Source organism: Mytilus galloprovincialis, chromosome 9 (assembly GCF_965363235.1).
Source record: "Mytilus galloprovincialis chromosome 9, xbMytGall1.hap1.1, whole genome shotgun sequence".
Taxonomy (NCBI): Eukaryota; Metazoa; Mollusca; class Bivalvia; order Mytilida; family Mytilidae; genus Mytilus; species Mytilus galloprovincialis.
In genome coordinates, this window is record NC_134846.1 from 79,764,700 (window position 1) to 79,781,544 (window position 16,845).

A 16,845-nucleotide genomic window follows, 5' to 3' on the forward strand; every position below is an offset into this window, starting at 1 on the left:
ATTTGCCATACTAACCACCACTACTGATAAGGTACACGTACAACTAAGATTCCACTTGGGGTTATTTTCTTACTTTTAAATTCTGCAATTATTGTATATTATATCAGGGTACTTTTCTATCCCAAATCATGTATTTAGTCTTGATGTTATATTTGTTATCTCATCGGATTTTGTCTAATACTTAGTTCGTTTCTGTGTGTGTTAAATTTTAATGTTGTGTCGTAATTCTCTTATATTTAATTCGTTTCCCTCGGTTTTGGTTTGTGACCCGGATTTGTTTTTTTTTTCTATCGATTTATGAGTTGAACATCTGTATACATCTGTATACTACTGTTGCCTTTATAGAATACTTTGTCAAGAAATATGCAAAAATGTTAATGCAAATTTGAACATCTTCAAGAATGAGAATATTTAAAGTAATCTAAAAGTATCGTATTTTATTTTAAGAGCTCTAAAATAACATCATCGTAATAATTAAAATAAGGTAACCCATTTCATAAGATTTCGACACAGTTATCCTGGAAAGTTCAATGAAAACTTTATAAGCTATTTAAAATTTCGTAATTTCTCTTCCACAAACACCATGTTGAATTGATAAAATATGTCCGAAAGATTGCCATGCACAAATTACCATTATGGTAGTGTTCGCTAGAAGTATGACTATTTTTAAGAACTGGGGATAGATTTGAAATAAAACTTGCGTTGTCAAAATTTTTCAATATTCAGTGAAGATCAATTTCAGCACTTCGGTAGTAACATGATGTGTATTAAACCTTTCTAAAATTATCCGTTCATGAATTTCGAAATCATAAAACTTGCGTTGTCAAATTTTTTCAATATTCAGTGAAGATCAATTTCAGCACTTCGGTAGTAACATGATGTGTATTAAACCTTTCTAAAATTATCCGTTCATTAATTTTAAAATCATAAAAAAACTAAGTTTGCAAATCTCCCAGGCAAAATTGGCCTTAGATGGATTTTGCTATTTTAATGCCCTTTTTGATAATGAAGCTCTTTCCCTGTTTCGGTTATTTTACCTCCTTGGCTTTAATTATTTTGGCTTCGCCCTTAATGTTCGATATTTTTGTCATACAAGTTTTACAGATAACAGCAACCAAAATAAGGGACAATGCAGTTGTTTTTTGTTTGGTTTTTTTTTTGTAATATCCTAGGTTCTCAATTTTTGTTGTGTACCTTATTTTAGTCCGCTGATCGCGATGAAAAGGGGGAGAGTTGAGATCTAAAAATACAACAGGTTTAATCTATTCGTAATGCACGTGCGTTTACCAAGGCGGGAATCTCGTCCGTTGTTAACCTATGTCATATCTGAATGTTTTTGTTATTTGAAGAATTAATGAGATGACATATCTTTAATAATTTTTGTTTCATTTATTCGAAACTTGTTTACGACTTGAGGCGATTTAAAAGCTTGACAAACAACAGTCTTATACTGGTGCTATAACTGCTTACATCCACTCCATTTGAACTTTGGTTGATAGCTGTCTCATTGATAATCATATCACATTTCCTTATTTTTATACTATCAAGGTACGCATAAACTTTACGCCCTCTTTAAGAATTCTCGTAATTGCAATTCTCCCATTTGTCATAAAATTAAGCTACAAATCCATGAAAACTTTTTCAGACTTTCATATCCTCAACCTTCATTAACATGGTACTATATTGCCGGTAGGTTGCAGCACAGAATTTGTTAAAAACGGAAGCGTTTGGTTTGCAGTTTGCCACACAGCTGACTTTTTTGTACAAACTATAGTCAGATTTAAAATAAAATTTGCATTGTCAAACTGGTCTAGAGTCTAAAATTATTTATGAAAAAGTTCAGCTGAATTGATGTAGTTGTTACAAGCAGGACGTAGAACATTTTCTGTGAGTTACAAATGAAACATGTTTCGATGTCGTATCCATGGTTAATTAGATGGTTTCTACTGAAAAAAATCACACGAAATACTTATACTGTATAATGAGTTCATATATTGTAAGTTTTTATCTTTTTGGACTTTTTTTGTATTTTGGATATCAGTGGCGGATCCAGAACTTTTCCTAAAGGGATGCCCGCTGACTGACCGAAGGGGGCCCCGCTCCAGTCATGCTTCAATGATTTCCTATATAATCAACCACATTTTTCCCACGAAAGGGGAGTAGCTAGAAATCTGTGTTTCAACCCCCCAACCCCTCTTGGATCCGCCTATGGATATATACGTTTTAGTATGTTATATATCAAATAAGAGAATTTGAGTCAAATTGGTGATCATGAATTTGACAGCTGATGTCCTTGTAAAAGACTCGGAGCAAATGTCATTGTTAATTTTAAATACGCAGATGAGATGCGTAAATCAAAAGTGTAGGTGGAAAAAGTTCTAGATGCATTTAACTACTTAGTACTCATTAAGTTCGGATTTGTTGATTCTGTCAGTGACATTACAAGTCTCTGTAGTAAATGTTCTGATAGCTAACAAATAAGATGTGGGCATGGTTTATTAGTTCTCTGAACCGTAATTACTGCATGTTTCCTCAACGCAGATGTTCGTCAGCATTCTAATTATGATTAGGAGCATATAATATGGCTTTTGTTTCTTTATTTTTGTAAACAAAATACTTTTTAACCCATTTTATTTGATAAGCAGGTCATTATTGATAATGCAGATTTGTTTTGTTTCAATTAAGACTTTAGGCAAGTTTTTCAAATCCATTCAATAGAGACCAAATGGCATTTCCAACGCCAATTTCTGATAACAGTGTACATTTTATATTATATGATTACTTCATTGGTGTTTTCATAATGGCTCTGTTATATGTCAAAGGTCTGTTATAATTGGCAGGGGATGCCTGTGGCAACGCTGATGGGCATTATAGCTTCCGAGTAAATATAACTATTCCAAATGCAATATATCAAAAAGAAACTCTTAAAGTGATGTGATGGACAAACATGTAAATTTAGATATAGTTTTATTGTTGTCTTATTAAAAGCAATGTATGGCATAAATGGCATACAAAATACTCGATTTCATTCTGGATTTTAAATTCAAAACTAAATAAAGTGATACACATCATGGGATGTATTATGACAACTGACAACCCCAAGTGGGATCACAAGTCACAATCGTGGGACAGACATCATCAAGGCTATGACAAAGAAAAGAAACACAATAATCTGCAAAAAAAACTATAGAACCTTGGCCAGAAAGTCTCATTGCATAATTCATGTTAGGAAACTGAAAATCTAGAATATACTATTAAATGAGAAGTATTTAATCTACAAGTGATATATTGGTACATGTATTGTCTTACACTATATTCGACAATTGCATTAACATTACTTGATAAGAATCCATGATATCTCGGCCTATAATAAAATTGAACTATAACACACATAACACACTCGGCCTATTACATAATCGGCCTTACAAAATCGGACTATAACAAACTCGGACTACTAGAAGAATATAAGAATGATGTTTGGTGTTGCTTTCTATATTTGAAATTGATTATCAATACTTAATTTGAAATTTAAAAAGTGAGTTTGTTCAATATATTTTTGCATATAAGTAATGGTAGGCCGAGTTTGTGATAGTCTGAGTTTGTTATAGTCCGATTTTGTGATAGCCCGATTTTGTTTTAGTCCGAATATCCAGCAGCGCTTGACACAGTGCTTTACTATATGGTTACTGCGACAATCATGTCGTTCTGTCCTTGTTAATGGCCGACTACCGAACCAGATTTGTACTTTTCATGACCATTGCCACCGTTGACAATAATGGAGAAAGAATATCTTTCAATTGAAGAACCATCTATGTTTTACATATTGTATTGCTTTGCACTTTATTTTACATCTTGTAATACTTTGCACTTTGTGCTACATTTTGTATTGTTTCGCTCTGTATGATACATTTTATTTTGCTTTGCACTTTGTGCTACATTTTGTATTGTTTCGAACTGTATGCTACATTTTGTATTGCTTTGCACTTTGTGCTACATTTTGTATTGCATTGCACTTTGTGCTACATCTCGTTTTGCTTTGCACTTTGTGCTACATTTTGTATTGCATAGCACTTTGTCATACATCCTGTATTGTTGTGCACTATGTTTTACATCTTGTATTGCTTTGCACTTTGCGCTACATCTTGTATTGATTTGCACTATGTTTTGCATCTTGTATTGCATTGCCCTTTGTGCTACATCTTGTATTGTTTGCCCTTTGTGCTACATTTTGTATTGCATTGCACTTTGTGCTACATTTTGTATTGCTTTGCAATTTGAGCTACATTTTGTATTGCTTTGCACTTTGTGCTACATTTATTGTGCTACATTTTGAATTGCATTACACTTATTGCTACATGTTGTATTGCTTTGCACTTTGTGCTACATTTATTGTGCTTTGCACTGTGTGCTACATTTTGTATTGCTTTGCACTATGTTTTACATCTTTTATTGCTTTGAACTTTGTGCTACATTTTGTATTGCTTTGCACTTTGTGCTACATTTATTGTGCTTTGCACTGTGTGCTACATTTTGTATTGCTTTGCACTATGTTTTACATCTTTTATTGATTTGCACTTTGTGCTACATTTTGTATTGCTTTGCACTTTGTGCTACATTTATTGTGCTTTGCACTGTGTGCTACATTTTGTATTGCTTTGCACTATGTTTTACATCTTTTATTGCTTTGAACTTTGTGCTACATTTTGTATTGCTTTGCACTGTATGCTACATTTTGTATTGCTTTGCACTGTGTGCTACATTTTGTATTGCTTTGCACTTTGTGCTACATTTTGTATTGCTTTGCACTTTGTGCTACATTTTGTATTGCTTTGCACTGTGTGCTACATTTTGTATTGCTTTGCACTGTGTGCTACATTTTGTATTGCTTTGCACTTTGTGCTACATTTTGTATTGCTTTGCACTTTGTGCTACATCTTGTATTGATTTGCACTATGTGTTACATCTTTTATTGCTTTGCACTTTGTGCTACATTTGGTTTTGCTTTGCACTTTGTGCTTCATCTTGTATTGATTTGCACTTTATGCTACATTTTGTATTGATTTGCACTTTATGCTACATTTTGTTTAATGGCACTATGTTCTTGGTTATGGATTATATAAACTAATCCTTGTGATTTCCAAATGTGGTCTCGTAAGATGTTGTTTTATGACATTGTCTAGTCCTAGTAATTCCAAATCAGATCATGTCATTTATGATGTTATAGAATGTATCCCAAACAAGAAGATTGTTTCTTTAAAATTAATATGTATTTTACTGCCTAGACCTGTATAAGAAATTTGTTTGATCTTTTTCTCTTGTCCATAAGAAATCATTTGATTTGGTTTGTGTTATATTTTAGGGTTTATAAAGTGTTGTATTGACCTTTGATTGATAAAATGTTGACTTACCAATAGAAAGTTTGCTTTTCATTAACACTAAGCAGAACATAAACACATAAAATAGCTTTTCATTATCTTTAATTTTCCTAACAAACCAATAAATAATGAAATAAAATAACAAACATTCATCAATTTTTGTCACAGTTCAACGGGCTACCATTATCATTTAATTACTGGTAATCCCATATCACAATGAAGATGGCCTAGTCAGTTCAGTAGTTTAATCAATTTCAATGAATGTTGGAAATCTATCAGATAAATGGTATATATGGAATTGTATTTAGCTAAACAAGTCCCTTTACAACCCATCAATTGACAGGAAAAAATTGGAAAAAAAGATATATAACTGATTATGGCTGTAAGACAGACAGATTTGTTTCCGAGTGAGTAATTATCATTTGATGGAGCGCCAATCATTGAACCATACATGTTTTTGTTCACTCTGTCCACCTCTTTTTGAAATTTCCATTAACTTGTAACTTCAAATTTCCTAAGAATTAGTACACATGCTCTATTCCAATTGATCAAATAAGTTCTTCTACTGCTCTCATTTCCTCCTTTGACAATGGATTGAGGTTAAATCCTTTTATATCCTCCTTTTTCTCCATATCACGTAATTTACTGACTTTAGGCTTCAATTCTCTTCTTAAATCATTTATTTGATTGTCAAGTTCTTCAAAATCTGAAAAGAGAAACGAAATTGTTATCTGTCTTTGTTCTATTGCTTTTACTTTGAACTATTAGATGTCTGAATATACAGCTGATCAGAAATGTTATAGAATTTTGCTGTCAATATTCCTTATCAAATACAATTAAGTATATGGTCAGCTTTTATCTTTTTTAAAAGTGAACTGATTCTTACACTAAAAGTGTGTTACAGTTTGCTAAACATAGCTAATGGCCACAATAATTGGAAATTTGTGATGGAAATTGTCTGCCAGAATGTGATGGGAATATTAAGAAATTTTATATAAATATACTCCTATATATATATAACCATCAATCTTGCATAAGATTTAGGAAAATATGTACATCATCTGGCTGATAACTACCATATTAAATCAAATTATAATACATATACTAAAGAAAATATTAGGCTTATATATTATATACAGTTTCAGTTGTGTTTAAGTTTTTTGTTTGTTTTCCAACTCTCTGGATTGGTTTTTAAATATGTCGATGATAATGAACAGAATATGGTGATTACTGTTTTTTCTGCTTTTGACATTGAATTATGAGCACTGCTATACTAGAACATAACTATATAATAACTATGACAGCTTTTTTTTATGGGATGAATACTCTGGTTCATATTCCTTCATTTAATAAACACAACAATCAAAAACAGTCACAACAATTTACATGAAAGCATTTCATGTAATTGGTGAGGGAAACTGGTAACATAGGTCAATTATAAGGCTTCAAATACATTGAAGAAACCTTAATTCTTGCAAATTGTTCCCAAACAAGAGTCCTAATATGTTCAAGTTCATAGGGAGTGCCCTTATCTTTACTTTTTCATGGGGAATTTCTGCTGCTGATAATTCTTAAGATTGATGATTGTTGGTTGCTTAAAGTCCAGTTGCATATATGGCAAGCATCTTCAGGACATATTAACCCTAAGATCTTTAAATAAGTAACCAAAAGTCAATAATGGGTCTTTAAGACATTTGACCAAAGATTGGTAAAGATCTTGTTTATGTCTTGAAAAAATGTCCCTAGCAGAAAAAATGTACACTGACGCCCAAGTTTTTCTAAGGGGCATTTTCAAGCTTAGTTTTGTGAATGTTTGACAAATGATTTCAAAGATTTTATAGGGGAAAGAAATATATATATTATACATAAAATAATATCAGTCTGCCAAATGCATACCACTTTTGATAGCATAAATTCACCTCTGAATAAAATGTAATATTGTATCTAGAGACAGAAATTTCCAGGTGTAATATGAAATCATTTCACTATTCTATCATATTACCTGATGTAACTGAATGAAAGTTATTCTTATAAAACTTCACAATCAATTCTTATTAACTAAAAGCAGAATATCATATGAAATAATCCTGATGATAAAAAATAGAAATACTTCATGTAATTAAATTCAATATAAAACTACTTAAAACAAAAGGTATTACTCCTGGTACTGTTGATTAATGACATACATGCTGTAACTTCCCTGTTTCTGAGCAGCGATCATGACATTTAACAACGAGAGATTTCCCTTTTGGTCATAATAGCATTAGATTTCAATTATGTGTGAGAAGTTTACTCAGGAGTGATCCTAACAACCAGAAAGGATTTTCAATGACTATAAATTTTGTGCATGTTGTTTCCAGATAGGACCAAATGGGTTTTACGAATTATTCTCAACTTTCTAATAATGAATTAATTGAACATCGTACGATTCTGGGTAGTTAATTACTTGAAACCAAATATGCTGAAAATGTATCAAGTTCATTAAAACAACATGCAGCTTTGCATCATCAATATTTTAAACATTGTTTTTTACAGTAAACAACTCCATGAGAGGGAAGGTAAAATACTTTTTAATACATTAACTAGCTGTATGTATGTATGTATGTATGTATGATTGATTGTTCAACGTTGTTAACAGAATTTTTTAATGTTTTTTTTTTAAATTATGGTTCCAAAAAGTTATCAAAAGTACCAGGATTATAATTTAGTACGCCAGACGCGCGTTTCGTCTACATAAGACTCATCAGCAACGCTCATATCAAAATATTTATAAAGCCAAACAAGTACAAAGTTGAAGAGCATTGAAGACCAAAAATTCCAAAATGTGGTGCCAAATATGGCTAAGGTAATCTATGCCTGGGATAAGAAAATTCTTAGTTTTTCGAAAAATTCAAAGTTTTCTTAACAGGAAATTTATAAAAATGACCATGTTATTGATATTCATGTCAACACCAGAGTGTTGACTACTGGGCTGGTGATACACTCGGGGACGAAACGTCCACCAGCAGTGGCATCGACCCAGTGGTGTAAAAAGTTATCAAAAGTACCAGGATTATAATTTAGTATGCCAGACGCAACAACTTCCAAACAACAGGCACAAATAAAGAATGTGAGGGGTTGGGGTGGTATATTCTTTTTGAGATATAGGAATTAGAAGACCTTATTTTGACACAAAACTGGCTGTACCTTTATTACACTTTTTTTCTTTTGTAAGGGGGAAAGCACCCCTAAAATAAATGTTGCATAAACAACAAGAATATGTGGACACCAATAATCAAAAGACTCAAAACCTTATTTGACATAAATATTTCAGAATGTTTCATGTGCTCTTTGTTTCAAGTTGTTATGACCAATACTGCATGGTAACCTAATTTTCACCAAAACTATTACCTTAGAATGTATAATAATTTTACAGTTTCCAATTACATGTTTTATAAGGGCTCAAACCCTAATTTGGCATATATTTAGAAAACATTGCATCATTAAGAGCATGTGAAATTGATGAGAGCACAGCTGCTTTGCATCTACAGGTACCCATAGCCAAAACTTTAACCTGATACTGAACCAAGAAACAGACAGATGGACATACAGTCCTGAAACTATATGCCTCCCACTATTTCAGTGTGAGTATAAAGAGTCAATGTCTTCCTTTTTTGCCAGAAATTGCTTGAACCTAATTTCCTGAAACTATTCTTTTAGACTATAGTAGATGTTGTTAATGCCCTCTGATATAATTTCTGATATACAGTCATGAGGGTGCAGCAAATTGAATATAACACCTTAACTGCACTTCAACACCCTTTGAAAATTCTTTTAAATCTTGAAAAAAAAATTCATTAACCTTTTGTGATAGGCACTGAAGATGAGTTAACGAACTGATGACGATATTAACCGACAAGATAAAGGATATAACAACCTCTAATTACAAAACAGATAATATCAGAGACACCCACAATTCTACTTCACAACAGTGTTTTGTTATTTTCTATATAACCCCAATTCCGCGTACAATCTAATTAAAAGTGCAAGTCAATCAATCTTAATTAATACGTCTGTTATTGGTAAATCCATTTAAACCCAATCAAGAACATGGTCAACTTTCGACTCTGTTACTTTCAGCATTTTCATTTCCTTTTTGTGGATAAAATAAATTACTGAGAACTAATATCTCAAAGACATGGAATGTAATTATTCAATGTTCTTTTAACCTTTATAAAGCTCTTCAGGTAGTTTTATGTTATTTGAACTTGGAATTACTTTTAATTATGGAATTTGCATAATTTCTTGTGGTGGAAATTTTTACTAAATTCCATGTTTATTCAGTACACAAATGTTCTGTGCTGCGCACAACACTTTCTATTACAAAGAAGATAGTTACATTTTCAATAGAATGTACTGTGCTGCGCACAACACTATCTATACAAAATACATTGTATGGAAAGTGTTATGATCCTCTCAAAACATTATAATACATTTTTTTACCAAATAATCATGGAATTTATTAAAAATTTCCAACACAAGAAATTATGCAAATTCCATAATTAAAAATAATTCCAAGTTCAAATAATAGCCTGTTTTAAGTAATTCTAAACTTATGGTAAAATTCTCCTAGCTTGAAAATTTCTAATCTAAATAGTAGAAAATGTTTCCAATCAATTATTCAAGCAGGCAGGTTTAAAAAAATATATCAATGCAACAACAACAGGTGATGTATGAAAGATTCTTTACAAAAACATCAAGGGGGGATAAATCTTCCAAAACTGATGCTTTAAAATATTGCTTTATTGCAGAAGAAATGATTAACAAATAATTGGATTCTAACTGTTATTCCTACTTAAAGTAACAGTGATTAATTAAGCTGATTACTTGCATCACTAAAAGAATAGTTTAAAACTAAACATTCAATAGCACGTCATAGAAAATTTCTAAATTTTGAACTTACAAATTCCAAAGTTTGCACAAAAAGGTATTTTGACACTTTGAATGATTACAGATTTATTGAGTGATGAATTGACATCAGATTCCAACAAAATTATAGTTAACAGTGAATTAAGTATTTTCCTTTAATGGATAATTCTGTAAAAAAATTATTCCATAAAAAATTATACATATATATTTCTTTTTTCTTTAATCAAAGGTTTACTGCTAGGGATACACTTTATTCTACTTAAGGAGTTCTTTCCCTTGGCAAAAGAATCTATAATATGAAATTATCCTATTCAGGTGTTTTTCCCTGACAAACAATCTTTAAATAGTTATGGACATGCCTTAAAATTTTTCTAGATAGAACCTATCTTAATATATTGACAAATATTATTAAAGCACTCTTTATGCATTGACAATCAAATGATAAACTGAACATTAATTACTAATTAATTAATTATTTATGTCGCATTTGATATTGAACATCAGTAAAGATAAAAAGTTCAATTCAAAACTGACTTTTTACTGTGTTTCTCAAAAAAAACATTTTATGGGAATTTTTTGTAAAGATGCTTATTTTCTCACTTCCCATTTCAGATAAGCCATATCACAGCAATTGCAAAATGGCAGGTTCAATATTTTCTATTTCAGACATATTATCTTTTTATTTATTAATTTATATTTCATGATATAGTGTTTATGATTAATATTTTCTAGCACCATCATCACAATAAAGTTGATAAAAACAAGTACATCAATCACCATAAGCTAATTTATTTTCTAAAAATTATGAAATGATTTTCTAATATAATGATTTACATTATTAAATCAATGCAGTGCCTGGTAAAATAATAATAAAATAGTATATTATAAAACGATACATCTGCCTACCAAAATTATTTTATATTGCCTATGACATATTGCAATAAATTTAAACATAACTGAAGACCTGTTCGAAGGACCTCAATCGAAAAATGTTCTTGTCAAATAGACATTTATCATGATCATATTTCAATCATAATTCCCACAGAAATTTATATATACATACACAATGACTGGTAAAAAAATCAATTTTCATAATGAAATCAGTCAAAACAAAGTCAAATGTTAGTTGTTACAAAAGTACAAAAATATTAGAGATATATAACTCATGGCAGTTTTCACAATTCCGTTGTCAAAGGACCTCAGGTACCAATTTTTACCTTATTTGAACACCTAAGATAATAGGTAAATAATATCTAAAAGCCCATTGATTCATAATAACATCTGTTACCACTAGATATGTTTTTTTTTATGTCATAATAAACATTATAAAATTAACATGATTTTATATATGTTCATTATAGTCAAATTCTCTATGAAAATAAAACTAAAGATCCAATTATAGATTAGTATATATCTTATCATTTTTCTTATGTACCAATACTGTCAATAAAGCAATGATGTTACATAAAGTGAGTATTTCTTAGGTACCGATACTGTCAATAAAGTAATGATGATACATAAAGTGAGTATTTCTTATGTACCGATACTGTCAATAAAGCAATGATGTTACATAAAGTGAGTATTTCTTATGTACCGATACTGTCAATAAAGTAATGATGTTACATAAAGTGAGTATTTCTTATGTACCGATACTGTCAATAAAGCAATGATGTTACATAAAGTGAGTATTTCTTATGTACCGATACTGTCAATAAAGAAATGATGTTACATAAAGTGAGTATTTCTTATGTACCGATACTGTCAATAAAGCAATGATGTTACATAAAGTGAGTATTTCTTATGTACCGATACTGTCAATAAAGCAATGATGTTACATAAAGTGAGTATTTCTTATGTACCGATACTGTCAATAAAGTAATGATGATACATAAAGTGAGTATTTCTTATGTACCGTTACTGTCAATAAAGTAATGATGTTACATAAAGTGAGTATTTCTTATGTACCGATACTGTCAATAAAGTAATGATGTTACATAAAGTGAGTATTTCTTATGTACCGATACTGTCAATAAAGTAATGATGTTACATAAAGTGAGTATTTCTTATGTACCGATACTGTCAATAAAGCAATGATGTTACATAAAGTGAGTATTTCTTATGTACCGATACTGTCAATAAAGCAATGATGTTACATAAAGTGAGTACTTCTTATGTACCGATACTGTCAATAAAGTAATGATGATACATAAAGTGAGTATTTCTTATGTACCGATACTGTCAATAAAGTAATGATGATACATAAAGTGAGTATTTCTTATGTACCGATACTGTCAATAAAGTAATGATGTTACATAAAGTGAGTACTTCTTATGTACCGATACTGTCAATAAAGCAATGATGTTACATAAAGTGAGTATTTCTTATGTATCGATACTGTCAATAAAGCAATGATGTTACATAAAGTGAGTACTTCTTATGTACCGATACTGTCAATAAAGTAATGATGATACATAAAGTGAGTATTTCTTATGTACCGATACTGTCAATAAAGTAATGATGTTACATAAAGTGAGTATTTCTTATGTACCGATACTGTCAATAAAGTAATGATGTTACATAAAGTGAGTATTTCTTATGTACCGATACTGTCAATAAAGCAATGATGTTACATAAAGTGAGTATTTCAAAAAATGTTCAGTAATATTTGTTAATGGTTTGATAATCTGTCTGGTATTGTAGGGTTCAGTGGCAGATCCAGGGCGGGGGGAGGGTCCAGGGGTTGGAACATGACTTATTTGAAGATCTTTTCTATTTGAACATTTTTTATTTTTTTTTTTAAAGTTTCTGTCTATCTCCTTTAGTTTCTGGAGAAACATAAAAAAAGAGAAGGTAAAAAAACTGTTAATTTCAGGCAACAATTCATAAAAGGTGTTATTAACTGACAATTTCTTTGACTGCTTGACTTATTTATAGATTTTGTTTGTAGATAGTTTGATTATTTAACAGTTCTAGTACTATCAAGCTTCTAACCGTTCTGCAAAAAACTAAACTTAAACATTGATAAAATTGTAATTCAAAGGCAATAACTTCTATAATGAGTCAACTGACTATTTCAAACCATGATGACTTATTCACAGACCTTGTCCTGAAGATCATTGCTACTAGCACTTTTTCTGTAATAACTTTTTGCGACAGTAAAATTAAAAAAAAGGTAAAAAAATATGTTTCTAGGGCAATAACTTCTACAAGGAGTCACCTGCCTATTTCTGTCAAGTTGACTCATTATTATCAAATCTTGTCCTGCTAATCATTTTTGCTGTATATAGTTTCTCTTGATATATTTGATATATTTATAATTTTATCACAAATGGCCAAAATCACAAACAATTTTGTAAAATTGCTATTCTCAGGAAAACGACTTATTACAGGGGTGGATCCAGCCATTTAAAAAAAGGGGGGTTCCTAAGCCAGGACAAAAGGGGGGGTTCCAACTACATGTCCCCATTCAAATGCATTGATTGTCCAAAAAAGGGGGGTTCCAACCCCCAGACCCCCCTCCCCTGGATCCGTGCCTGGATTAGTCCTCTTAACAACATTTGGTACATCACATCATTCTCAATATTTTTGGCCTTTGTCAGAATTATTCTATATAAAAGTTTTTAAGGTTGTTCAATAATTTAAAAAACCTTGATACACTTAAAACTTGATCAAGTTACCATTTAAAAATTGAACAATGTACTGAGCTAGTATAGACTTTTGTTCTATTTATATCAAAGATATCATTTTACCTTTAGTTTTTTAGTTGTAGATAATTATATAATTGATACTTAGAAATGAATTTTTCATGAACTGATTGACGTGAGCACGATTGTCATGTGCATTAAAAGTTAATACAAACAGTATCAATTATCTAGGTTTCTAGTTGTAGATATTTAAATTGTTTCACACAAATGAATTTCTGTACAATTTTTATGTGGCTATAACCAATCTAACTAAGCACCTTTGTCTGACTTTCAAGTACTTCTCTATAGTTACCACATTGGGAGTGCATCACTCTTCAAGCACTTCAGTATTCACACCTGTAGCCTGGGATGGAGGTTCAGGGGGTTTGTGGTCTCTTTATGAAAAAAAAATCTTATTACAGCAAAATGCCTTGAATGTGCAGGTAAAGGTAAAATCTTTGGTAAGCTTTCTTGCTATTTAGACCGTGAAGTCATTATTAACCTTTAATCTATCTGTTTGTAGGACTAGACTACTCCGAAATGAGGGTAGCCTGTCTAACCATATAATGATTTCACACTCAGCTATCAAGCAAGCCAACCAGAGATATAACCTTTAACTACACACTCAAGGCATTTTGCTGTAAAGAAAAGATTAATACTGATGTTTGACTGCAGTACTCCAAGTCAGATTGTCCTAACTGACCAACAACCTTCTATGAGGTATCATGGCTATTAGTCTGATTTAAGACATTGAGATTGTGTCATTGAAGAACTTTATTGTTTACTCTTAAGATATTGAATTCTAAGGCACTTCTAAAAAGCTTAAAATATTGATATCAATTCAACCTCAATGTTAGAAGCCGTTGCAAAACTATTAGCTAAATATATATGCATAATTATTTTTCCAGTCTAAAATTAATTATTACTGACCATCCTCAGATTTTTTTTCAAATCAAAAATATTTTACCTATGTAGTTGTATCTAGTAACTTTCTACTTGTCTTTATTGTAATTTTTTATGTCAACAAAATTGAATACATAAGTGAGTACAAGAGGCTGTCACAACAACAGCAAACCGGATTTATTAACATTTATTTGTGTCCTGGCAATATCACAAGAACCATTACTGATGAATGGTGAAAGTGAAAATCGTCAATATCAAATTTGACCTCCATTTTGTCATCAGTATCAATATATTAAAATTTGAAAAGCTTAGGGACGACATCAAAAGTTCAATGAAGGATAAAAAACTTAATTCACATAGTTTTTTCATTGACCCCCCCCCCCCCCCCCCCACCCCTCTCTTAACTTAATTTGGGAAAAACTGATTGACCCATATGGATATATGTAAAAATCAATGTCAGATAACCAAATCTTGCAGCCGTTCAACCCCCCCACCCCCAAACTATTTGAATTAAGTTTTTTATCTTACATTGATCTTTTGATGTCGTCCCTTAGATTGAATGGTTCATGAGTAAATGTAACAACGTGTATGGAAACGCCATTTTACGATCTTTCAAGAACCATAACTCCTGAACGGTAAGAGTCAAAATCGTCATTATTGAACTTGACCTCTATTTTGTCATCAGTAACAACATATTAAAATTTCAAAAGCTTTGGTTGAATGGTTCATGAGAAAATGCACGGACACGACGGGAAACACCATTTTTCAATCTTTCAAGAACCATAACTCCTGAACGGTAAAACTCAAAATCGTCATTATTGAACTTGACCTCCATTTTGTCATTAGTAACAGCATATTAAAATTTCAGAAGCTTTGGTAGAACACTTCATGCATAAATGCACGGACACGACTGGAAACTCCATTTTTCAATATTTCAAGAACCATAACTCCTGAACGGTAAAAGTCAAATTCATCATTATTGAACTTGACCTCCATTCTGTCATTAGTAACAACATATTAAAATTTGGGAAGCTTTGGTAGAACAGTTCATGCGTAAATGCACGGACACGACTGGAAACTCCATTTTTCAATCTTTCAAGAACCATAACTCCTGAACGGTAAAAGACAAATTCGTCATTATTGAACTTGACCTCCATTCTGTCATTCGTAACAACATATTAAAATTTGGGAAGCTTTGGTAGAACAGTTCATGCGTAAATGCACGGACACGACTGGAAACTCCATTTTTCAATCTTTCAAGAACCATAACTCCTGAACGGTAAAAGTCAAAATCGCCATTATTGAACTTGACCTTCGTATAGTTGTCAGTAATAACATATTAAAATTTTAAAAGCTTTGGTTGAATGGTTCATGAGTTAATGCACGGACAACATTTGATTGCCGCCCGCCCGCCCAACAGCCCGCCCGCCCGCCGTACATCCCCAAATCAATAACCGACATTTTTGTCACAAAAATCCGGTTAAAAATGCTAAGGATTTGCAAACCAAATAAAATTGTGTTCGCTTTCAATACAATCTAATATTCAATAATAATCCAGCCTGCTTCTAGATAACAGTTTACTATTATTTTCCCAACAGAATTTCAACAAAATGCATAACACATGTGTTTTATGTGACGACACAAGTGCAAACCCTTCAGACAAATGAATCAATCTAAACATTACTTGGAGCTTTTATATTATTTGTAAACAAAATCAGGTGCAAAGTTTATCATGATATTCTTTATGCTACCTTCAAGAAAACATTTTACCAACCAAATATCCTGGACTTGAAAGAACTGAAATATATAATAAAAAACTTGCACAAAATCCATATATATATATATTAAGACTGGATAGAATAATTAACATGTCCAACAAAAATGCAGGAAATGATTGTTTAAAAATTGAGAGGAAAAATATTTTGTGCCTGCAAAGTAAAATGTTAAAATGTAAATTTAGACTGCAAATATCCTCC

The 16,845-nt window shown here is 31.4% G+C and overlaps 1 protein-coding gene across 2 annotated transcripts in view; it reads right to left on the reverse strand.

Annotated features, from left to right (window-relative positions):
- Nucleotides 1-5,460: 5,460 nt before the first annotated feature.
- LOC143046084 (p53 and DNA damage-regulated protein 1-like) overlaps nucleotides 5,461-16,845 on the reverse strand; it is a 57,241-nt gene continuing 45,856 nt past the window's right edge. For both annotated transcript variants that reach the window (XM_076219066.1, XM_076219067.1), the window contains exon 4: nucleotides 5,461-6,081. In XM_076219066.1, coding sequence (XP_076075181.1) covers nucleotides 5,924-6,081 — 158 coding nt within the window. In that variant the 3' untranslated portion in view covers nucleotides 5,461-5,923. The remainder of the gene's footprint in view (nucleotides 6,082-16,845) is intronic.